Genomic DNA, 23,677 nt, shown 5'->3' on the forward strand with positions numbered 1-23,677 from the left:
GTATAGTTTGAAGCTGGGTAGCGTGATGCCTCCAGCTTTGTGCTTTTTGCTTAGGATTGCCTTACTATCAATATTTCTTTAGATTTACTCAAGTACTTACCATTTACTCATTATTACTTCTTACCTCTCAGATTTACTTTCTGAGATAATCTTTTAAAAGTTCCTTTGGTGAAGAAATTTTGGTGGTAAATTCTGTTTTTATCTGAAAATGTCTATTTCACTCTCATTCTTAGATAATCCATATATAACATAGTCTACATAAAAAATTAATGATATTGATAATACAGCATCTTTTTTTTTTTTTTTTTTTTTTTTTTTTTTTTTTTTGAGACGGAGTCTCGCTCTGTCGCCCAGGCTGGAGTGCAGTGGCGCGATCTCGGCTCACTGCAAGCTCCGCCTCCTGGGTTCACGCCATTCTCCTGCCTCAGCCTCCTGAGTAGCTGGGACTACAGGCGCCCGCCACCACGCCCGGCTAATTTTTAGTATTTTTAGTAGAGACGGGGTTTCACCGTGTTAGCCAGGATGGTCTCGATCTCCTGGCCTCGTGATCCACCCGCCTCGGCCTCCCAAAGTGCTGGGACCACAGGCGTGAGCCACCGCGCCCGGCCGATAATACAGCATCTTATAGTTAAAAGCAGAAAACTATATATTTGAAGCAAGTGATAAGGTACATACCCTATTTTGTATAGTATATATGAAATGAATGTCGGAACTATTTTTCACATGTATTTTTTTCACTAGATTCTCAAAATGACCCTGAGAAGAAAAGTATTTTATGATCCCCATGTTTTTTTTTTGCAGGTAAATAAAATAAATAAATGGGATATTCTAAGATTTGTAAATATGCACTTCTATTATTCCTCTGGTTCTATCCCACATCCCCCGTGTCTGCTACATATGTAACTTACAATGTGGTGTCTTTCTAAGGTGGATTCTTTTTACAAGTGCTAAAATTTCTTTCTTTTCTATTTCTTTGAGACAGGGTCTCACTCTGTCGTCCAGTCTGGAGTGCAGTGGCATGATCTTGGCTCACTCCACCCTCTGCTTCCCAGGCTCAAGCAATTCTCCTGCCTCATCCTCCCGCGTAGCTGGGATTACAGGCACATGCCTCTACCACCTGGCTAACTTTTTTTGTATTTTTAGTAGAGACAGGGTTTCACCAAGTTGGCAAGGCTGGTCTCAAACTCCTGACCTCAAATGAGCTACCTGCCTCAGTTTCCCAAAGTGCTGGGATTACAGGTGTGAGCCACCATGCCAGCCTTAACATTTCTAGTGTATAACTTTTAAATATGTTTTTATTAACCGGTATTTTTTTTTTTTTTTGAGATGGAGTCTCACTCTGTTGCCCAGGCTGGAGTGCAGTGGCACAATCTCAGCTCACTGCAACCTCCGCCTCCAGGGCTCAAGCAATTCTCTTGCCTCAGCCTCCCTAGTAGCTGGGATTACAGATGTGCACCACCACGCTCAGCTAATTTTTGTATTTTTAGTAGAGACGGAGTTTCACCATGTTGGCCAGGCTGGTCTCGAACTCCTGACCTCAAGTGATCCGTCCACCTAGGCCTCTCAAAGGGCTGGAATTACAGGTGTGAGCCACCGCGCCCGGCCTAGCCAGTATTCTTAATTCCTTCCAACATGTCAAATAACAAATCTTTTTAAGATAACGAAGTCTTTAGTCTGATACATTAATATATAATTGATAATATAAAAGTTCATTATTTTTAATCATGTTCCTGAAGAATGTTATAAATCTGTGAATAACAGTCCATTAAATTAACACTTCATTTATAGAAAGAGGAAATGGAAAATCCTGTCATATTCAAGGCTAGACTTCTGAGAGTTGCTGAGTTTTTCATACACACTTGGCACACACAATTTACAGAGTTTGAAAGGGAAGGTAACTGAATATTCACATCTTTTATCTAGAGCTGAAGATTCTGAATTGTATTGACCATACACACTGATGGGGGGAAATTAGCATATTTCCCCAACTTACAAATGTCTATAAATTACTTATGTATAACATGTATTGCATATAATAAAAGTACATAAAATTTAGAAAGATGAACTATTAAAATATATATATATTCGTGGCCAGGCGTGGCGGCTAAAGTCTTAATCCCAGCACTTTGGGAGGCTGAGGTGGGTGGATCACCCGAGGTCAGGAGTTCAAGACCAGCCTGTCCAACACAGCGAAACCCCATCTCTACTAAAAATACAAAAATTAGCCAGGCGTGGTGGCAGGCGCCTGTAATCCCAGCTACTTGGGAGGCTGAGTCAGGAGAATCGCTTGAGCTCGGGAGGCGGAGGTTGCAGTGAGCCGAGATCGCACCACTGCACTCCAGCCTGGGTGGCAGAGTGAGACTGTCTCAAAAGGAAACAAACAAACAAATGAACAAACAAACAAAATATATATATACACACACACATTTTCTTCATGGTAAAATTATTTAGTGGGAGCATACAGGTGTGTGGGTGTGAACAACTGCCGTCGTGTTTAATTTCTTCATGTGGCTGAAGGGCAAACACCATTGAAGGGCTGGTAGTTAGTCTGATGACTTTTTACTGTCTGGTAACACGTTCCTAAGACAGGCCTGTTCACAAGGGAGACATCCCAGGAGGCCCCTGAGAAAGTGGGGAAGTGAGGAATGGAAGGGAGGGAGGCAGTAAGTGATGTGTCTATGAGGAGGTTATCGCTGTAAGCAACTGGGGATGCCTCCTGCTGGGGCCACTCTGAGAAACAGCTCAGTGTCCTCTCACTGAGAGCTGAGGAAATCCAGGTGTTTATGCACGAAATGCCCCTCATTGGTTAAGGACGGCCCAGCTTGCCCCACATGCAGCCCGGCAGGCTGTGGCATCAAGAAGACACCCTCAGAAGCCCTGGATGTTTGGAAACTGTGGTGGGCCAGAGTAGCAGGCCCAGGACTGGTGGGTGGGCACAGACGGCACCTGCTACATCTGCTAGGCTGCATTATGAAGAACATGATTTCCAGCTCAGTTTCTTTGCAGTGTTCCTCTTAAACCCTTGAAAAGAACGTTCATTAGATAAGTGCATTTACGGTGAAATAGTTTTAACTGATAGGTAACATACAAATGAACAAACCTATGAGAACACTACTCTAAATCCCTTCCATTTTTCCCATGGAGTAACTCAGATACATATGTGACATATGACATTCTGACATACAGGTTGAAGGAGACTGCTGAAGTCAATCTAAATATCAAACCAATATAAATTGATCTTTTCTTGAATTAAAATTAATAGAATTTCTAAAATTTTCTTCCTCCACCACATCACCTTGTATATATACCCCTTGAGGTGCATGCTCCCGTTTGGGCCATCCCTGCACCAAAATTCCTGTCCAGGCTGAGAGCGGTGGCTCACGCCTGTAATCCCAACACTTTGGGAGGCCGAGGCAGGCAGATCACTTGAGGTGAGGAGTTCAAGACCAGCCTGACCAACATGGCGAAACCCCATCTCTACTAAAAATACAAAAAATAGCTGGGCGTGGTGGAGCATGCCTGTAATCCCAGCTACTTGGGAGGCTGAGCCAGGAGACTCACTTGAACCTGGGAGGCGGAGGTTGTAGTGAGCCAAGATTGTGCCATCACACTCCAGCCTGGGCAGCAGGGGGAGAGAGTCCACCTCAAAAACAACAAAAAAAGTGCCTGTCCAGCCCTCAGCTGGAAATGATTCAGTCCATTTTGAGGTATGCCTGACTACTCTAAATAAGTAAGAAAACACTAGTAATTGGCTGGGCATGGTAGCTCACACCTGTAATTCTAGCACATTGGGAGGCCAAGGTAGATGGATTGAGCCCAGGAGTTTGAGACCAGCCTGGCCAACGTGGTGAAACCCATCTCTACAAAAAAATACAAAAATTAGCTGGGTGCGGTGGCCCATGCCTATAGTCCCAGCTACTCAAGAGGCCAAGGTAGGAGGGTCACCGGAGCCCAGGGGGTCGAGGCTGCAGTGAGCTGTGATTGCACCATTGCACTACTGCACTCTAGCCTGGGAAACAGAGTGAGATCCTGTCTCAAAAAAAAAAAAAAAAAAAAAAAGACATCTGAGAGAGAGAAAAGGAAAGAAAAGACGCCAGGCTTTTACAGCTCATGCCTGTAATCCCAGCACTTTGGGAGGCCGAGGCAGATCACGAGGTCAGGAGATCAAGACCATCCTGGCTAACACGGTGAAACCCTGTCTCTACTAAAAATACAAAAAATTAGCCGGGTGTGGTGGCGGGCACCTGTGGTCCCAGCTACTCGGGAGACTGAGGCAGGAGAAAAGCGTGAACCCAGGAGGCGGAGCTTGCAGTGAGCCGAGATTGCGCCACTGCACTCCAGCCTGGGCGACAGAGTGAGACTCTGTCTCAAAAACAAAACAAAACAAGACAAAAATTATCTGGATATGGTGACGCATGCCTCTAGTCCCAGCTACTTGGGAGGCTGAGGCACAAGAATCGCTTGAACCTGGGAGGCAGAGGTTACAGTGGGCCAAGATCACGCCACTGCACTCCAGCCTGGGTGACTGAACAAGACTCCATCTCAAAAAAAAAAAAAAAAAAAAGAAAAAAAGAAATGCACTTAAACTTTCTTAAACAAAAAAAGACTTAACTGAATTCCAAAAATGTGACACAAAGTTATACATGTCCATTTTATTTAGGCAGATATATGTATATATTATTTATTTCCTTTTAAAGCAAGCTTAATACAAAGTTTAATTGCTAAAATCACTTTGATTCAACAGCCTAGAAACAGAATAGTCTTTACTTTTACTGTGCTAGTTTAACAAATCCATTCTGTAAAGAAATACTGTTAATTCCCCTAGAGTTTAAAACTTTAGGGCTGGGCACGGGCCTGTAATCCCAGCACTTTGGGAGGCTGAGGCGGGTGGATCACTTGAGGTCAGGAGTTCGAGACCAGCCTGGCCAACATGGTGAAACCCTGTCTCTACTAAAAATACAAAAATTAGCCAGGCGTGGTGGTGGGTGCCTGTAATCCCAGCTACCTGGGAGGCTGAGGCAGAAGAATCACTTGAACCCAGGAGGCGGAGGCTGCAGTGGGCCGAGATTGTGCCACTGCACTCCAGCAGCCTGGGAGACAGAGTAAGACTGTTTCAAAAAGAAAAAAAAAAAAAAAGAAAACTTTTGGCCACGAGCAGTGGCTCATGCCTGTAATCCCTGCACTCCAGGAGGCACACATAGGAGGATCCCTTGAGGCCAGGAGTTCAAGGCTGCAGTGAGCCATGATTGTGCCACTGCACTCCAGCCTGGGAGACAGAGCAAGACTCTGTCTTAAGAAAAATTTTAAGGCTTGCGTAGTACCCTGCAAAAGACTATTTTATGATGTATATCAACAAAATTCAACCCCACTTTCTCCAATAATAAAAAAATGTTTTTTTAAACTGTTACTTTTTAAACAACGTGAAACTAATGAAAATTGGTTGCTGCTTTGAGAATCATCTTGTTTGGAGAAAAACATCCTGTGCTTCACCAGTTGCTGCCATGCCTTACAGAGATAAGGTCTGTAGTCTACGTCCACATCACACAGTCGTCGAGAGGCATGAGAAGGTTCTTCTGATGAGTTCGAGGCTTTCTGCATTATAGTTTGTGTCGTTGCAAAAAGAACCAGGCGATAGTCATTTACAAGCTTCTCTAAGCACTGAGAACATTTCCTCAGAGTAGACTCCTGTAAGTTCACACTTTCTCCTCCATTGACGCGGTCTATCCAGTAAAAAGCTGACAGGCTATCCAAAATCAAAAGGCAGACAGATGGGTGACTACAAAACATACTTTCTAGAAGCAGTGGTGCAGAGCCTGGCCACTGAGGGCCTGCAGTGGAGGGAGATGAGCTGCTGAGATGGAGCCACAAGCTCTGTGGCCTCAGCGGGCGTCCTGCCCCTGCCAGGCTGAAGGGGACTGATGGACGGTGTGGGTGGCATGAGATGGAGACAGAGCTGTGTTTGACAAGTGGTCTCTGTTCTTGGCCAACAGCAGCATGGGAGGGGCCGTGCTGCTGAGGCTGGGGAGACGCTAGGAAGGGCTGCTCCCAGGCCCGCTACCGCCACTGCCCTCCGCTAGTCTCCAGGTACAAGGCTGGGGACGGCGAGTGACCTTCATGGAGCAGCTCCTGGGAGCGAGGCCTGTGACCACCCCTGGGTAGACTGAGCGCGCCAAGGGTCTCCGCTGCGTCCACAGGCCCAGGTTCCCGTCGCTACAAGCACCTGCCTGCTTGTCCCCAAAACACAACCAGAGACGGCCCCACCCTCGGGAACCAACAGTCCCCGGCGGGCACTCACCGGCCTCAGTGCTGTAGCCCTGGTGGCTGACCCTGCGCAGGCGGTCCAGGCCCTGGTTGATGCTGCGCAGCTTCTCCTCCAGCTCCGTGTGCCTGCTGTGCAGGACGTTGCCCTTGATGTTGCTCAGGTCCGAGGGGCTAATGACGTTCTCGTGGATTTCTGTAAAACCGAAGGCAGGACGCCATGAGGCTGGGAGTCCTCGCCCTGCCTGCCCAGACCACTGTCTATAATGCCCACTGCTGGGGAGCTCAAACTCGCTCTCATTTCTGGGCTGAAAATGTCCCCCTTCCGCGGTCCTGCAGTGCCGCAGAAACGACCGTTGGCACAGCTTCCTTTCCAGGCGAGACAGGCGAGACGCCGGGACACGCGCACCAAGTGGCGCCTGGCGGTGACAGCTGGGGCACCAGGTCCCCTGGGGGCTGACTCTGGACCCCTGCCCTGCCCCCTCTCTGCTGGGTCACCCTCCATTTTACTCCAGCTTTGTGGGGTGGGAAAGTCACACATTTGGGGAGGGTCACGAGTCCAGAATGAAGGACCCATCAGTGAAGCTCAGGTCTGACAAAGGCAGCAGCTGTGCCCATGGTGGGGGCAGGCGCCGGTGAGACTTGGTTCATCCAATGCAGGCGGGCGACTCCCAGAGCCAGCCCTGCCTGCACAGCAACCTCCCCACTCACAAGTCCGGTGGAACCCTGGGAGAGGGCGTCTGGTGCCGCCCCCCTGCCCCTGCCGTGTTCCCGAGGGGAGCCGAGGCTGCCCACTGAGCACAACGAGCCTCAGGTGCAGGAGGGGTGGGGGGCAGGAGGGGGTGGGGGCGGGGGGCACCTTCGGTCCTGCTCAGGGTCTCCAGCAGGACGTTGTACTCGTGAACTTTCTCTTTGTGATGCAGGAACTCCCGCCAGAGCTTGTCCAGTTCTTCGCTGGAGAATTTCCCAGAGGTCTTCGCCTAAGAGGGAAACAAGGCCTGGAGTGAACCCGCCGCGGGCTCGTGTGGCCAGGGCCGCTCTTCAGCCGACCACTCCTCATGGCCAGGCAGGCCCTTGCCTACGTGAGTGCCGGGCCAGGTTCTTGGCCTCACGAAGGGCAGGAAAACAAAAAACAAACCGGAGAAGAGCTGCCGGCAGGCAACCACCCTTCTCCTGGACGTGTCCAGGCTCAACAGGGGACGGCTACCGAGCTGGCTGGGGTGGGGAGCAGAAGATCCCAAGGAGGGGGACAGGGCAGCAGCCCGGTGACCCTGGGCTTGCCTGGCTCTCCCGGCTGCAGGTGGTGAGGACAGCAAGGCTACCTTCCTAGGGGGACCTCTGCCAGCCCCTCATTGTCATCCCACCTGCCTCCCGGTTGTGGGGTGATGTGGCTCACACACGTCCAGGGAGGCCACACAGGGCCCTCTCTCCCTCTCAGCCCCCTTCTACCAACTCCATCTCTCCTGGCCAAGGACAATGAGCTGCAACTGGGCTAGTACAAGAAGTCTAACTGTTGACCCCAAATCAATGTGATCCAGAGAAACTGTTCTGGAGCAGGAGCCGCTGGAAATGGGGGAGCTGCGGCAGGTAAACACTCTGCCACGGCCCACCAGGCCCTGCTGGGTCCCAGCGCCTGGCCCCGCACCAGGCCCCCGCACCCTTCCCAGGCACAGGGTGAAAGGCCAGCCCCACACACGAGGGCACCCTTCTAATCACAGAGGCACGTCCACGGCACCACTCACTACACTAAAAATCCGACACGGAGTAAAGAACGCAGCCCATGCTACGTCACCGTCCCTAACCACACGTGACCTGAGCTGAAGGTCTGACAGCTGCAGGCCAAACAGAGCTCCTTTACTCAAAGAGCAAGGAATCTTCTTAACAGGAAAGCTGAAAAGATTCACAGAACGACAGTGGAATGGCTTCCTTAGGAAGCCGCCGTCTTCCTGAGACTTTCCCAAACCCCGGCTCCCATGCAGAGCAGAGACTGCCCCTCACAGCCCCCGCCTTAACACTCAGCGTAACGGCACCAATTCTGCAAGGTATGCAAACAATCGAAGAGTACCTTGTGCCACAGCTTTTCCAGCCTGGGGTCATCCAGCCCGTCTTCCTGGGTGCCACTGAGGGAGTTGCTGGTCACCTGCCAAGCGTCCTTCTTCCCGTCCAGACCATACTTGGCCAAGATGACTAGCAGAGAGGGGAGGTTCTATTTGATATGGTTTCCTGTGAAAAACAGTCAACAGCCAACACATCTGGGTTGCCACGGTGGGTGAGACAGGTTTGCCTCTCATTTTCCAGTAGTTTCCTTTCACCCGTTTCCTGGATGACCACTGGAGATCTGGGGAGAACAAGAATATAAACAAGCGTGGGGTCTGTGGTCTCCCAGCGCTTAGGAAAGGGTCTGGCAACTCACGGGACACCCCCAGGACCTCCCTCTTTCCTACCAGGGACACACCGGCTGGAGTCCTCCATCAAGCTGTGTCCCCGTGAGACGCAGCTGTCGGAAGCAGCTGGTGGGCTGGGCTGTAAGAGTGGTTACCGATTGGCCCGTCTTTAGCGACCAGCTGCACAGATTTTCAAGAACAAAATTTGCAGCCTCACCTGCTACCATAGGGCAAAAACTCTTAAGGACCACAGGACAGAGGCCACCTGCAGACTGTGCAGGGTGGCAGGGCTTTCTGACAGCACACATCTTATATTTATTGGGAGGAAAAACAGTTTCTAAAGGAGAAACGTCAGTGTCAGCAGCTTCTAACAAAAAGTTACCGGTAGCAGCCAGGAGGAATAATTAGTCTGCAGTGTGCTGTGACCCAGCCACTCGGGGAGCCCTCTAGGATCTGCCCACGTGGTGCTCCCCTAGCCCCGCTTCCCTAGGGGGGACTCGGCATCTGTGGGCTGTGTCTGTCACCACACGCTGCCACCAACATGATATGAAAGCAGGCGCTCGACGCGGGCCCTGGTGCCGACAGGACTCAGCTGCAGACAAGTCCTGCACTTGGGATGTGAGAGCAGAGCCTGGGGGCTGGCCTCACCCTCTGGCAGTAGCTCTCCCCAGGCCCCAGTTCCCACTTCCAAGTCCTGTGCTGTGGCTCTGTGTGACAGGCCCTCTACTAAGTCCCCTGGAATCCGGGGCCCATGCAACCCCACCCGCCTCCTTAGCTGGCGGTGGGCTTGCCTGCCGGCCCTTTCCTGGGGGCTGGGGGAATTCTCCCAGGGCCCCGCCTCCCACAGAATGGGGTCCTGCCTTCCCCTCCGGGCCGAGAGGGCCCCGAGTAGGCCTCTCCCAAGATGCTGGGCTCGGAGCCTCCCTTCGCCTCACACTTCCCCTCACCCCGGGACCTCTTCACCCAGATGGTGACTCCTGGACCCCAGCGCCTCCTCTGGGCCTTCACCTTCACCCGTGACCCTACTGGACAGAACTACTCCCAGCGGGGCCTCCACATGCTCTGGGCTCAGCAGGCCCCACCCCGCACCTCTCCCAAAGGTCCATCCTCTGTCACTGCCAGCCCTGGGGACTGTCCCTGCTCCAGGGACACCCCGAAAGCCTCAGGCCTCCTTTCTCATCGACACCACCCTGGCCTCTGATCCCTCCTGTCTCATTCTGTCTGGAAGCCTGGGCCATGGGGGTCTCAAGGCCACACGCAGCATGTGCTTCTCGTGTTCCAGCCTGGAAGCGCTTGTGATCTTCCTAAGCGTGAGAAAACAGCCTGTGGTCTTGTCCCTGAGGAAAGCCGTCTCTCCTGACAGCAGTCAAGAGCTGCTGGCGCTGGGCACGGGTCCCGTAGATGCACGCTTCAAAGCTCAACCACATGCTGGGCCTGTCTTCCATGGCAGGGAATTTATACCTGAAATAACTATTTTAGGCCGGGCGCGGTGGCTCATGCCTGTGATCCCAGCACTTTGGGAGGCCAAGGCAGGAGGGCCGTCTGAACCCAGGTGTTCAAGACCAGCCAGGGCAGCAAAGTGAGACCCCATCTTTTAAAATAAATAAATAATTAAATAAATAATACCGGCTGTGGGGGATGAGAAAATAAATGAAATAAATACATACAAAAATACACAAACTTTTTAAAAAAGTGGCCTGGATGCCTCCTGGCCTTAGAAAGCCAGTGCCAGGCCTGCCTGTGAAGGCCGTCCTGCCCAGACCCCCAAGTCCAGCCACTGCTCAGCAGCACTGAGGTCACAATCCCAGGCTGTGCACCCCTGAGCCCGAGAGGAGGAGAGGGGGAGACAGGGAGGGTGGGCCATGTCCTGGGGCTCTGAGGCTAGCCTGGCTCGAGCCTTCCTAGTTGGAGCCAAAAGCTCTGAGCCAGAGCCCAAAGTGGCTGGTCAGACCCCATCAAAAGGCAGAGTGCCCAAGGCTGCGATCAGCAGCAGGGACTATGGAAGGTTCTGGATTCTGGAGGTGCTGGGTTCTGCATGGAATGGAGTCACAGAGCACTGAAGCTGGAGGCGGCCTCAGGAGCACCGAGCCCTTAGAGCTCCTGGGGAGGATGAACACGGCCCCACACTCCCTGCCTGGGGAGGACGGACGCCGCCCCACACCCCCTGCCTGGGGAGGACGGAGGTGGCCCCACACCCCCTGCCTGGGGAGGACGGACGCCGCCCCACACCCCCTGCCTGGGGAGGACGGAGGTGGCCCCACACCCCCTGCCTGGGTAGGACAGACGCCGCCCCACACCCCCTGCCTGGGGAGGACAGACGCCACCCCACACCCCCAGCCTGGGGAGGACGGAGGCGGCCCCACACCCCCTGCCTGGGGAGGACGGACGCCGCCCCACACCCCCTGCCTGGGGAGGACGGACGCCGCCCCACACTCCCTGCCTGGGGAGGACGGACGCCACCCCACACTCCCTGCCTGGGGAGTGAAGTGGCCCTGGGGGCGCAGTGGGGGTGAGGACAGGAGCGAACCCCAGAGCAGAGCAGGGCAGGGCAGAGTGGAGCGTGGCCCGTCTGTCTCAGGGTGGACCTCAGCATGGAGGGTGCCAAGGGCAGGCACACTTGGCTATGGCTGGTCCCCCAGGTATGGTATCAGACTTGATAATGGCACGGGGGACCTTGGGGGTCCAGGGGCCACACCCAGAAGATGGCGGGCAACCGGCCAGGACGAGCCTCTCTCCTGAGCGTGGGCACGGTCTGCTTCTGGGACGCCGGCTCCTAGAGTCCCACTAAGTTTTCTGCCAGGTCACTAGGCAATGGCAGAAAACAAGACAGCTCCACTTGGGCCACAGACCTGGACACTCTGCAAGGACACTGCCTGGCGTGCAGGAGGGAGCTGGTTCTTAGCCCACTTCTGTGCCCCCTGCAAGCTGCTCTGTCTCCTCCAGGCCCCGAATGCTGCCCTGCTGCATAGCCAGTCCCTTCTTCCTGGGGGCACCTCCAGGACAGGCTCTTTCTTGGCCCTTGGGAATGGCCCACTAGACATGCTGGTGGGGATGCAACCATCCAGAATTGTTTCAGCCATGTCTCTGTTCCCCAGGCAGTCCCTACCGCCATGTCTTGGCTTACGTCCCGCCCAGACTCTTGAACATGGTGGCATAAACCAGCAAAAATGAAGCCGGCCCTCTGTCTTTAACCCGGGCGCAGCCACATGACATGTCTGCTGATGCCTGCCAATGGTAGAAGAGGGGTGGCTGGGAACAGACCACCTGCTCAGGAGTCAGAAAACCCTGGCTCCAAATCTTTGCTGCACTACTCAGCTCTGCAACGCCAGACAAATCACCCTCTCTGAGCCTGTCAAATGGGACGACAACGAGTTTTGAGGAGTAGGTGTTAGAGCATCAGGCCTAACGAAGGAACTCCATAGACACCTCCTCTCCTTATCAGAGACAACCCGGGCGCTGCAATGCCTGAGGCCATCAGCACATGTGAAAAGCAGGGCTACAGCAGACTCCAGACATGGCCAGGGCTCTGGGGCCACCCTCACGACAGCAACAAGTGCGATGGCAGCCACCCCCACCCCCACCCCAGTGGGGAGTATCCCACTTGGTTCACACCACTGTCCTGTGAGACAGGAGGAGGAAATGGAGGTGGGGGGCAGGGGACTATGCCGGGGGCCCAGGTCACACAGGGAGCAGCAGGGGAGGGGATTGGGGAAGGGGTGCCTGGGGTCAGGCCCAGGGGCAGCAGTTGGGTGGAGGCGCAGCAGCTCCTAGGGCTGCTACACATAGCTGACAGCAGGCAGCTGAGCACTCGACTCTCCGGAGCAGCCCCAACCCCAGTCCCACGGGCCCACCTGGTGTGCGTCCTCTGCCCGCCAGTGCCCTGCTGACGAGCCCGTGGTGAGGGAGGATGGTGGAGGAGAGGGGTCCAAAAGGAACAGTCGCAACTCTGTCATTTAAAACCCTCCTGGCTCTGAGGACACACCTGTCTTCCGTATGCTGGTACCAAGCAGGCGACTGTCCTGCCTCTTCTTGAATACCCACAGGGACGAGGGCTCACTAAGTGCATCACAACCAAGTGTCCATTCTGACAACATCTGGAGTATGTCCCCAAAACTTCAAGATGCTAGGGGAGACTGCTTCCACCTCTGGGTGACAGAGCCTCCTGCTGTCCTCCGGCCCCTTCCTGCACCCAGTGCCCCTGCCTTGGCCCTCCCTCTGGCGTGCCAATGGCACCTGTGACAGCAAACCGAGACCACGGCCAAGGGAGCATCTGTGCTCAGAGGAGAGCCCCCCGCAGGCTATGCCCAATGGGCCCCTTGGCCAAGAGCCAAGGAGTCAGAGGCGTAGCCCACAGCACTGAGGCGAGCAGCCACCATCCCTCATGAGGGTTAGCCTCGCCAACCTCTGAAGCCAGTGGCCACCTCCCTCATGAGGGTGAGCCCCCAACCCAAATCCTAAGCTTTCTGGGCACTCAGGATGCTCAGGGGAAAGGCTCATTTTGGATATCCAGATTAAGCATAATGCAAATATTCCCAAATCCAAAAACAAAATCCGACATCCAAAACACTGCCGCTCTCAAGCATTTAAGAAGAGGGATACTCGACCTGCATTAGGAAAGAAACAAACGTACCACTGAGGTTGCGTATGAGTCTCGCTTCCTTCTCCCCATCTTCGTCCAAGCCATCAAGCTTTAGTTTCTTCCAGGCGAGTTCGTCCCTCTCCTGTATCTTCAGATCAGCGTGGAGCTCGGCCAGCCTCACGGGAGGAAGATGCAGCTGCGAACGAAGGGGAGGAGCCTGTGAGCCACGAGCAGGACGGACCAGGACACAGCGGGAAACTGACCTCGGAAGAGGCTGGCCACCGGGAGGTTCTGGGAGACCAGGAAGAGGTGGAGTCAGGGTCACTGTCCGCAGGATTCAAACCCCACAGGTTTAGACAAGAACTCAACATGGACACCATTCTGTAGGCCTGTCTGTATACACGATCTGGAAACCCCAAGTCCATCGGGGGCTCCCCACCAGCAGCGGCTCATTCCTGTCCGGCTGTAACAGGACACCCCACCCTAGCACCTGAGGACAGTCATCGGGCACTCGGATAAACAGAGCAGGAAGAAGATACCCACTGCATTACCATTGCAGATACACATTGCAAGGACACAGACACCTAGAAGCAATTTTTTAAAAAAAATCACTGTAATCTCAGATCTGCCCCATCTTCATTTCCCAAAGACCCTCAGTCACCACCTCTCAAGTGTACCATGATCCGAACTGTCTTGCTGAGACGGTTCTTACACAGCCCCAGATCCTTCTGGAGCAGGAATCTGTCACCCTCTCACTTACCTGCTGGCGTAGACCACACAGGCAGCGCCCCGGAATGAGCTGCCGCACTGGGGCTGAGGAACTTCCCCGCCCCACCCTCATCCCTCTCCGCAGGGCAGGCCACGCTTCCTTCATCCCACCCCTGCCCTCCCAGCTCTGGGACCCTGGGTGAGAGAAGGGAGAAAGTGAGGTGACCGCTGGGCACACTGCTTTTTGGTTGCAAAGACAGGATTTAGGCCAAGAGTGTCCCCACGTCAGAATGACTGGGCCAGAATGCCAGGCGGCCGAGGCAAGCAGCAGAAGGAAACCCACCGGCCAGCTCTCATCAACTCTGGCCTCGGGGCTGGCCCGGCTGCTAAGAGGCGTGTGCTGGGGCAGGCGAGCCCTTCAGGGAAGCGATGGCTCTTCCGTGCAGAGCAGAGTGGCCCAGCTGTGTGAACCAGAACGTGTCATGAGGTAGGACCAGGGTTCACGGAGACAGGGTGCTGTCCCTGGCTAACTGGGGAGGCTGCACCGCATGCCTGTTGTGACGCCAGCGCATTAAAGGCTCTGTGGAGTCCTGCAGCAAAGGAAGTGCTCGGCACTGTGCAGTGCAGATCCCCAAACCTCTCAGCTCTCAGGAGGGTCCCCCTCCCTGAGCACCTGCATTCTCACATTCCCCCGGGGCTGGTCCTCACGAGCTGCCCATGGCTCTAGGAGGGAACCCCAGCTCCTGCCTCTGAGCTCCAGGTGCCCATCACCTAACGCCTGCCTCTGATCATGTGTGTTTCAATATGGAGTGTTTCCCCTTAGAGATTTGAAATATTAATCTTTTATCTATATTTCATTAGCTATTTTCTAACATAAATACAACAACACAAGCTAGTATCCAAAGTATGTGTGTTATATTTCAATAAAGTTTATGTAAAACAGTGAACATCCCCAGGAAGCGTCAAGAGCCGGCTGCCTTCCCAGTGTCCCGCAGCCCGCGCCGCCTTGCAGCCAGAGCCTTCCCAGTGTCCCGCAGCCCGCGCCGCCTTGTGGCCCACACTGCCTTGCAGCCCGAGACCTCAGGAGGCCCAGCCCTCAGGTCCGCGCCGCGCAAGGGCACACGTTTCTTTCAAGACTCGCACGAAGCCAATTCTGTGTGTTTGGCACAACCCACACTCCAGAACCTCCTCGCCTCACTCTGCCTGTATCTAGACTGAGCCCATCCTGCTCCCTGCAGCTCAGTCTGTGTTGGACCTGGGAGGAAGGAGACCGCTGACCACAGGCCCTGTCTCCAGCTGGGTGCTGGGGCTGTCAGCTCCGCCCTCTCTCCTCTCAGAAGCCCAGCCTGACTATCCGCGGCTGCCGTAGCCACACAGGCCCCACCCTCCAGGAGTTTAAAATTTAGTTAGGGATGAATTCAGATTACTGAGCCAAGATCCCCAATGGTAAACAGATAGCAAACGGTAGGCACAAAATGAATGGCAGGGCCTAGGGCAGAGGAAAGCTTCTAATTCTCTAGAAGGTTCTCTAACCCTTGGTGGGTGGTCCCAGGGCAGTCTTTTGTCTGGGCCCTCCTGGTAGATGCTCTGCGTCCCCATCTCTGCAGGGGCTGCTTTCCAGGATTGTCCCGACCTGAAAACCCTTTCCCTGGCAGCCTTCGACACACCCCTACCTGCATGCCTCTTCCCCAGCCAGCCCCATCCACCCAGCCCCTTCTCCCCAGAGCTCCACCCCGTGCCCCTCTGTGCCCTGGACACTCGCCTGCGGCGTCCACTGGAAGGCCCTAGGAGACCTGAGGTCTGATCTGAGCATTCCCAGCAGGAGGACCCAGGACAATGAGGCACCTGAGTGACGCTGAACTCTCAGGAGGGGCAGTCTGTGCCTCAGGAGGAGGGGGAGCCCACACCTGCCTATCTTGTTTGTGACCCAAACTCCTGGAGGAACAGGTCTGCTTCCATCTCTACTTCCCCGTGGCTGCTGCTACCCTGTAGGCGCCTTACTTACCGCGCTGCACTGCCCGGGAGGGTCTGAGATGCAAGGCCCACAGTGATGGTCCAAGCCAGAAGCAGCACCCTGGGGCAGGCAATCCAGGCCCATGCTCTCAAGTGTGTGCTGGCCTTGAGGGGCCCCAGGTCTGCCCTCTTTGGCTGCAGGGGAGAGGACGAAGGTGTCCCATGACTGCCCATGGGCTGCCCGCTGGAAAGCGGAGCTGAAGACCCAGGGCTGCTGAAGTCCTGGGCCCGTCCTGGCAGGCTCACAGCCAGGCACCAACCCCTGTAACTTGCGGTCCTCACTGGCTTCCTGTCTGCCTCCCTAGGGTGCTGGGAGAATCAAGGGCAGGTGCTCCGTGGGCTGTAAAATCTGCAACCCACAGGGGAAAGTCATTTTCTCCCTCTGATTCCCCAACTCTCAGGCAACAGGGGGTCTAAATTTCACACCGCATGTCTCACAAAAGCCAGCTCCCTTTCCCCTGATGTGTGGCTGCCAGTGCTCAGCGCGGAAGGGGCCAGCCTGGCAGCACCACCACAGAAAGCAGCCCCAGATCTGCACAGAGGAAGACCAGCAGGTCACGTGCAGACCCCAGACCCCACGTCTGGATTCTTTCACCTCTCTCAAGTTAAATGTTAACGCATCAAGTTAGAAGTACCCTGTGGAGACCAACTGCAGAAAAGAACCTGTCAAACATGAAGCAGCGAGGCAAATCATCAACAGCCAGGGTATACATGCAGGCAAGAAAGCCGGTTCAGCTGATCAAACGATGCCGGTCCCATGTCCTCAGACACAAGCAGAGCCGACCGTGTCCTCCTGACCAGACCCAAGGGCCCAGCACTGCTCGGGACCTCAGCAGTGGCCCTTCCCCACACAGCACCACCCGCGTGCCAGCAGAGCTTTCTGGAACTTTCCAATAACCTGCTGCTGCTTCTCAACGCCCCAGGAAACCCAGGCCAGGGTCCACAGCTACACCACTGGTGTCAACCTGCGCACACAGCACAGTTCAGGCTGGGCAGGTTCCAATGCCACCAGGACCGCCAATGGACCACCTCTTCAGAGGGCACGTGCCATCCTCCCAGCGCTCACCTGAGTGCCCGCGCCAGACTGCAAGGCACCCACCATGAGGAGCAGGCTGTGGCGGTGACCAAGGCTTCCTGGCACGCTGTACCTGTCTCACCACGGCAGGTGGCATGCACTGTCCCAGCCCAGCCACTGTGCCCCAGCTCCTTCCACCTGAGCTCCATGGACAAGGGCACAGCCATACCCACCTTGAGCTGCTGTGAGGTCATGCATTGGCCTGGCGAGTCCTAGGTGCCCATGGAGGCCACTGGCTGGCCCATCCTCAGAGGCCCTTCTCAAGCCAGGGGGGATGCTTGAGAGCTGGGGTGGGGCTCTGAGGGCTCCTCTCTGCAGATCTCAGTTTCCACTCGTCAGACCTCTGAGAACAAGATGCTTCACACACTCTCATTGCAGTCACCATTCATGTCAGAACTAAGGACCGTCTGCGTGTGGTGCCTCCTGGGATTACACCTGTAATCCCAACACTTTAGGAGGCAGAGGCGGGAGGATCACTTGAGCCCAGGAGTTCGAGACCAGCCTGGCCAACATGGTGAAACCCCGTCTCTACTAAAAATATAAAAATTAGCCGGGCATGGTGGTGCATGCCTGTAATCCCAGCTACTCAGGAGGCTGAGGCACAAGAATCGCTTGAACCTGGGAGGCGGAGGTTGCAGTGAGCCGAGATCACGCCACTGCACCCCAGCCTGGGCGACAGAGTGAGACTCTGTCTCAAAAAAAACAAAAAAACAAAAAACCAAAAAAACTAAGGACCTATGGCCAAGGACTCCGAGCTCATGGCACCGTGCAGCCCAGGTCAAGAGGTACACGAGCGTGTCCCTGAGCACCGCAGCTGGACCATGCAGACCCTGGAGCTTACTCCTCAGCATCAACACAACACACAGAGCTCTGAAGAGGCAGAGTCCTCAGAAGGCGTCTGTGAGCACAAGGGCTCTGCATGGCCTCCGACCTCCAAAGCTCCAGGGACAGCCTCTGCTCAGGAGTCTTGCAACACAGTGGAGCCCGCCTGTGAAAGAGGAACTGGGAGAGTCACAGAAAGTCAAGATTCAAGTTGCTGGAGAGGATGAAGCAGCACCCCCCGGCCGGGTCTCGCCTGATGAAAGCGGGTCTCAGCATCTTCTTGGCGGCAACCTCAACGCAGGTCTCACAGCCCATCAAAGGCAAAGGTTTCCTGAAATGCTCCCTTCACCCTATGCCTACTGACACACTACGCAATCCTATATGCCAGGATGTGGCTTTACATGCAGAAAACAGGGACACGATGTTTTCATGAAGCAAACCAAAGAAAGGACAAGACCATCCTGGCTGCTGAGCACAGGTCGCAGGAGGCTGAGAGCAGTGGCTGCAGAGCCGGGCAGGACGTGCTTCTCTGAAAAAGCAGCCCTCACCTCAGTTATCTTCCAGGGGGCGATCCAAGACCCCGTCTCCGTCTGATACCTACCTAGAGCGGCGAGTCAGGTGGGGTAAGAAGCCAACTGGAGTGACTGTTTGCACGAACAATTCTCTGCCCCTACGTTCAAACTGACTGTGGCTCCTCCTGCCTCCTGACCACCCTGGGCCCTGGCATGCTCGGCAGCAAGAGCCACAGCACAAAGACCACCCGGGATGCGCTACCGCCACTGAGAACCTCAAAAAGACCCGGACGGGTCTGACGCCTGCACACTTGGCTCCAAGATAGAACACCCTCACAGCACCGCCACCCTCCAAGCTTCTGTTATCTGGAAGGAAAATCAAGACGAATGGGCTCTGCAGGCCTGCCTGCCATAGTACCAGGCTCTCTGGAAGGGGTGAAGACACACAAAATCCCCCAAAACACTCTCACCCTTGAAGAATTTCACGTTCTGTTCAGCAAAAAAGACTTGCCCACACAACTAGAACTTCAGGACTTAAAGGGACCAGAAAGATCATCTAGTCCAAGGCTCAGTCCAAAGTGGAGGTGAGCAGCTCGCCCTACCATGGTGCCCAGTGAACCTCAGGGAGGTTCAGGAGACATGACCCGACCCAAGACTGAAACTGGTCAGGCGAGCACCCAGCACCAGGGGACAGTGCAGGGGCAGCCCGAGGGTAGCCGGACCAGTGCAGGGGCAGCCTGAGGGCAGGCGTATTGCTGCAGGAGGCCTGGGCTGACAAAGACAGAGGACCAGCTGGAGGTGGCTGGAGGTAAGGTGGAGCGCACCAGGGCGGCCCTGCAGAGCAGGTGGAAGACTTGGGCCAGCACCCAAAAGTAAAGGGAGCCGCTGGGGTTCCTGGGCCCGAGTGCACTTCCTCAGCGCCACCTCCAATTGGTCAGGGAGTCTATTTCGGGCTCCCCATTCCTCATGGGGAGGGGGGACTCCACCCACTCAACAGATGCCCAGTGCAGTGGGCACGGGGAGGCAGCACTGCATCCCGGCTGCTCCTGGTCACACCTGTTCCCTGCTGCTGGGAGGCCATCAACACATCCAAACCCAGCCGTGTCCCCAGCCCCTCCAGAATCCCTTCCTCCAAGAAGCCGCCCTGCCGCTCCAGCCCAGAGCGTTCTCCCACCTCCGCAGGCTGAACATTACGCATGGGGCTTGACTGCTGGTCCCAGGAGCAGTTCAGGAAGGGCCTGTGGAGCTGATGCCCAGGCGTCAATCCCCATCCCCACGCAGTCTTATAACCGTCGTATCTGTCCCCCACCTGTTTCTCCTCTCCCTTTTCGTTCCAAAAGTTCCTTCTTATTCTGCAAATCATTTACTTTCCCTCTCAAAGACTCAGGAATGCTTAAAACTGGACTATTGAGACAGAGATCTAATCTGACTCCTGCATTTGAGATGAGATAATGAGGCCCAGATGGTCGGCATAGTTCGAAAACACCCATTTCAGGTGTTTTCAGGAACACCTAACAAATGAAGCAACCGTATCTTAATGAAGAGAGCAGCTGGCCCAGGGTCACGCACCAATTAGGAAGCTGTTGTCCCGGGGGGCCCCACCGGCCGAGCCACCTTGGGGGTGCCCTTTCCCCTCGGGGCCTCCGTACCCTCATCTCTCAAATGAAGGAGAGGTCAGGTGAGCGCCCTGTTAAGACTGACTTTCAGCATTCCCAAGGTCGCGTTTTATGTGCTCTAAACCGATCCCATCTCCTCACCTCCTCATTTCTCGCTCAAATGAACAAGCACGGGCTTGCTACTGGGATTCCTTCTGTCCCTGGACACGTCTTTCTACCCAACATTTTGTTTTTCTTGTTCCCCCACATAGGGAGATAAGGTTGAGGGAACAGGCAAAGGCTCGGGAGGCAGGAGACCTGTGATCTAGCCTGGTTCTGTCCCTACGCTCGGGTCAGTAGGCCGCCCAGGCTGGGGAGGGCGACACTGACCCTCGGGGTGCCGGCCGCCACCTGCTTCACACGGCGTCGTCGCCGGCACGGGTACCTTTCCTGCTGCAGAAGGGGTCGGGGCGCCCCACCTGACACTTGGGGGAGGCTGTGCCAAGGACAGGGCGCGTGGGGCACAAGTGCCCCGGCTGCGCCCCCCTCCGCCTCCGACCCCTGGGCCCCGCTCCAACGACCCCAACCACGGCCCCCGCCCCCAGGCCCCGCTCCACCGCCCGCGGGCCGCGCTCACCCGCTGGGCCTTCTCCCACAGCTGGTTCAACTTCTCCATGCGGAACTCCTCTCCGGACTCGCGTTTCGGGGACGGCTTGGGCTGGTTCTTCTCCCGCGAGTACTTGCCGCCGTGGCTCGCCGCCGGCCAGGGCCCGAGGAAGAGCAGCAGCAGTAGCAGCGCCGGGAGCCCGCGCAGAAACGACCTGACCCTCCGCGGCGCCATCTTCCTCTGCGACTGGCGCTGCGCGGAGAGAACCTAGCCTGCCGATGCCCCGCCCACTACCCCGCCCCCACCCACCGCGCGGTCTCCTGGGAATTGTAGTTCCTCCGTGAGCGGCCGGCAGCGGCGAGGCCGCCGGCGGACTCCAGCGCCTAGGAAGCCCTGCGCAGGCGCAAGCGTTTCCCAGGCAACCACGCCGCGGCCCGAGGCTGCAGACTCTGGCAGGGGATACAACTGGAGAATGAGGGTGGCCGGGCGGGAGCAGGGATCAGGCCTCACCCAGAGCCCGGAGCCTGGAGCCCGCACGACTCGAGGCCTCTTTCCCTCTCTGCCCCACAGAAAGAGCGGAAAGCCCAAGAACCGGGCCATGTTTGGCTGAGCCTGATAATGCTCCGGCTTCACGCGCACTGACGCCGACTCTTGCATGTCCAGTGCTGTTGCGGGGTTGGCACTGCGGCCCGGGCCTGGCGCTGAGGAGCCTGGCCCAGCCCGCTTCTGCCCTCCGCGGAGCGCCTGGCCGTGGGTGAGCCCAGGCCAGGTTGTCCCGGGGACGCAGGACCGCGCAGACGTCCCCCTACGTCCCGGGACCCCTGCCCCAACCCGCGTCCCAAGCGCCTGCTCTCGCGCCTGCTGCAAGGCAGGAAGGACTTCGCGCGCTTTTCTCCAACCCATGACATTCTAGGAAATTCACAGAGCCAAAGTTAGCATAGACCGCTCTTTGGGGGCTTGGCCAGTGAGTTGGGAAGTGCCCTGGAGGTAGCGCGGGAAACAACGGGAAGGAGGGAGACAGACGGCAGCTGGGCCCCTTTGGGCTCAGAGAAGGGACAAGGGGAACTCATCTGGCAAGAATGATCTGAAAAGGCCTCCAAGGGTGGGCGGGATTTTGCCGGGGGAGGGAGGAATTTCCAACTGGAGGGACAATGACAAAGGGGGTGAATAGAGCCTGGGCATCTTGAGAGGAATTAATGTTAATTCATTTCCTTTTTTTGCGTGGGGGGATAGGGTCTCTGTCATCTAGGCTGGAGTGCAGTGGCATGATCATGGCTCACTGCAGCCTCGACCTCCTGGGTAAAGCGATCCTCCTGCCTCAGCCTCCCAAGTAGCTGGGACTATAGGTACGTGTCACCACGCCCAGCTAATTTTTGAAATTTTTTTGTAGAAATTAGGTCTCCCTATGTTGTCCAGGCTGTTCTCCAACTCCTGGGCTCAAGCAACTCTCCTGTCTTGGTCCCCCAAAGTGCTGGGATTACAGGCGTGGGCCACTGGGCCTACCCTAATTTACATTTAAATTGTATCTTGTGTTGTTCCAGAGAAGATTTCAGGTCCCTGGAATCAAGGTGATCTGCTGCTGTCCTGTGCTGCTTTTCTAGTATTTTCAGAGCCATCGTTTCATTTCTTTTTTTCCAGCTGTTGAGTTGTTTCAGGCAAGAGGGTAAATTCAGTCTGTTACTGCATCTTAGCTGTAAGCACAAGTTCCCAATATGGGATGTATGGGGGAGAGGAGGTAAAGGAATCCCCCAGGAGGGTGGTGGAGGGAGAATGACCTCATGCGAAGTGACTCCAGAGACAGATCAAATGCTGTCATTGCCATCGTTGCATGTTTTTAAGCCTCAGGACAGAATGGCCAGGTGAGCCTGGCCTAGATTCTCACCTGTGCCTGCCTTCCCCTTCTGTTCCCTCATTCCTGCTCTTCTCTCCATCTCCTGGTGCCTAGAATCAGAGGTCACCTGTTTTACCCCACATACATGTTTTGCCCTGACCCCGCTCCTGAGAGCTACAGGTAGGTCTTGGTGGGCTTAGAAGGGGACAGTCCAAATTGGCCTGTCCCCCCCAAGCATGTCCCTGTTGGTCATCTGGAATGTGGTCCTCACTGCAAATGTTCCAGCTCTGTGAATCCTGCCCCCAGTGTCTCTAGAAAGGCCCATTATAAACCCACAGGAATTGGAAGCTGGACTGGGAGCAGAGTCTTCTGGGATCCTGCATCTGACAGTGGTGTGGGGTTCTAAGAGCCCTTTTCCTATACAGCCCAGTTTCCCAGATAACTAAGCAATGTTTTATTCGTGGCTGCATACACAGGCAATGAAACTAAAGAAAGTCAGGGGATGGCTAAAGGATGGAGGATACCTGGGCTGGGGGAGGAGGGAGAATGCGATGGGTGAACACAGACAGGCTTCCAAAGTGGTGTCCAGGTTGTATTTCTTCACTAGGTGGTGGGCACACAGGCATGCATTTTTCCTTATCTTTAAATTGTACATATTTCATACACTTCTCCGTATGTATTATACATTTCGAAGTAGTACATCTTCTAAAAAATCACAGTGGTTAATGCAATCAGTACAGGTGCCAGGCACAGACCAGAGACTCCAGGTGACGGCATGCTCTCCTCTTGGGCTCCTCACCTAGGGCTGAAAGTTTATTTCTCACCCCTGCCGCCATCACCCCCCATGCCAGCCCATGTCTCTAAGTGCTGAGGGGAAGGTGTATAAACAGAGACAGATACGGCCGTGGAGGAACCCGGAGAGAGGGCCCTCCACTTGGTGAGGACGAATTGTGAGGCTGGTCAGTGCTGAAGCTGAGTATCTTGCTTACTAGAGCAAAGGGGAACTGTGCTTATAGGACCATCTCTCAGAGCAAAACAAATTGAGTCTCTTGGGAAGCCTGGGATTGAGGATTGTCCAGCTTTCAGAAGTGAGTGTTCAGCCTGACTTCAGGGGCACAAGGTTCTTGCTGCCTGGTCCTGTTCTGTAGCGTGGGGCTATCCCTGACTGGCCAGCTTTCAGAAGCATGCAGCATTGTCATTGACTTATTGGGGTTTCATGCCACCACAGCCAAAAAGCAGTTTGTTTTTGTCCTTGAGTTTGGACTATAGATTGTTATTCTCTCCAGGCAAAGG

At 55.1% G+C, this 23,677-nt stretch overlaps 1 protein-coding gene across 2 annotated transcripts; it reads right to left on the bottom strand.

Annotated features, from left to right (window-relative positions):
* Window positions 1-4,625: 4,625 nt before the first annotated feature.
* Window positions 4,626-20,812, bottom strand: LOC115932954 (alpha-2-macroglobulin receptor-associated protein-like). Of its 2 annotated transcripts, XM_055360482.2 has the most exons (6): window positions 20,584-20,802; window positions 13,273-13,417; window positions 8,324-8,445; window positions 7,118-7,238; window positions 6,296-6,454; window positions 4,626-5,743 (listed from the first exon to the last, which is right to left on the bottom strand). In XM_055360482.2, exons 1-6 carry the CDS (start codon window positions 20,785-20,787, stop codon window positions 5,721-5,723), a joined length of 774 nt encoding a protein of 257 aa, XP_055216457.1. In that variant the 5' UTR covers window positions 20,788-20,802; the 3' UTR covers window positions 4,626-5,720. The 2 variants fall into 2 exon arrangements, with proteins under 2 accessions (XP_055216457.1, XP_030862484.3); XM_031006624.3 differs by having other exon boundaries at window positions 4,626-6,454; window positions 20,584-20,812.
* Window positions 20,813-23,677: the final 2,865 nt, after the last annotated feature.

Source organism: Gorilla gorilla, chromosome 14, assembly GCF_029281585.2.
Source record: "Gorilla gorilla gorilla isolate KB3781 chromosome 14, NHGRI_mGorGor1-v2.1_pri, whole genome shotgun sequence".
Classification (NCBI taxonomy): domain Eukaryota; kingdom Metazoa; phylum Chordata; class Mammalia; order Primates; family Hominidae; genus Gorilla; species Gorilla gorilla.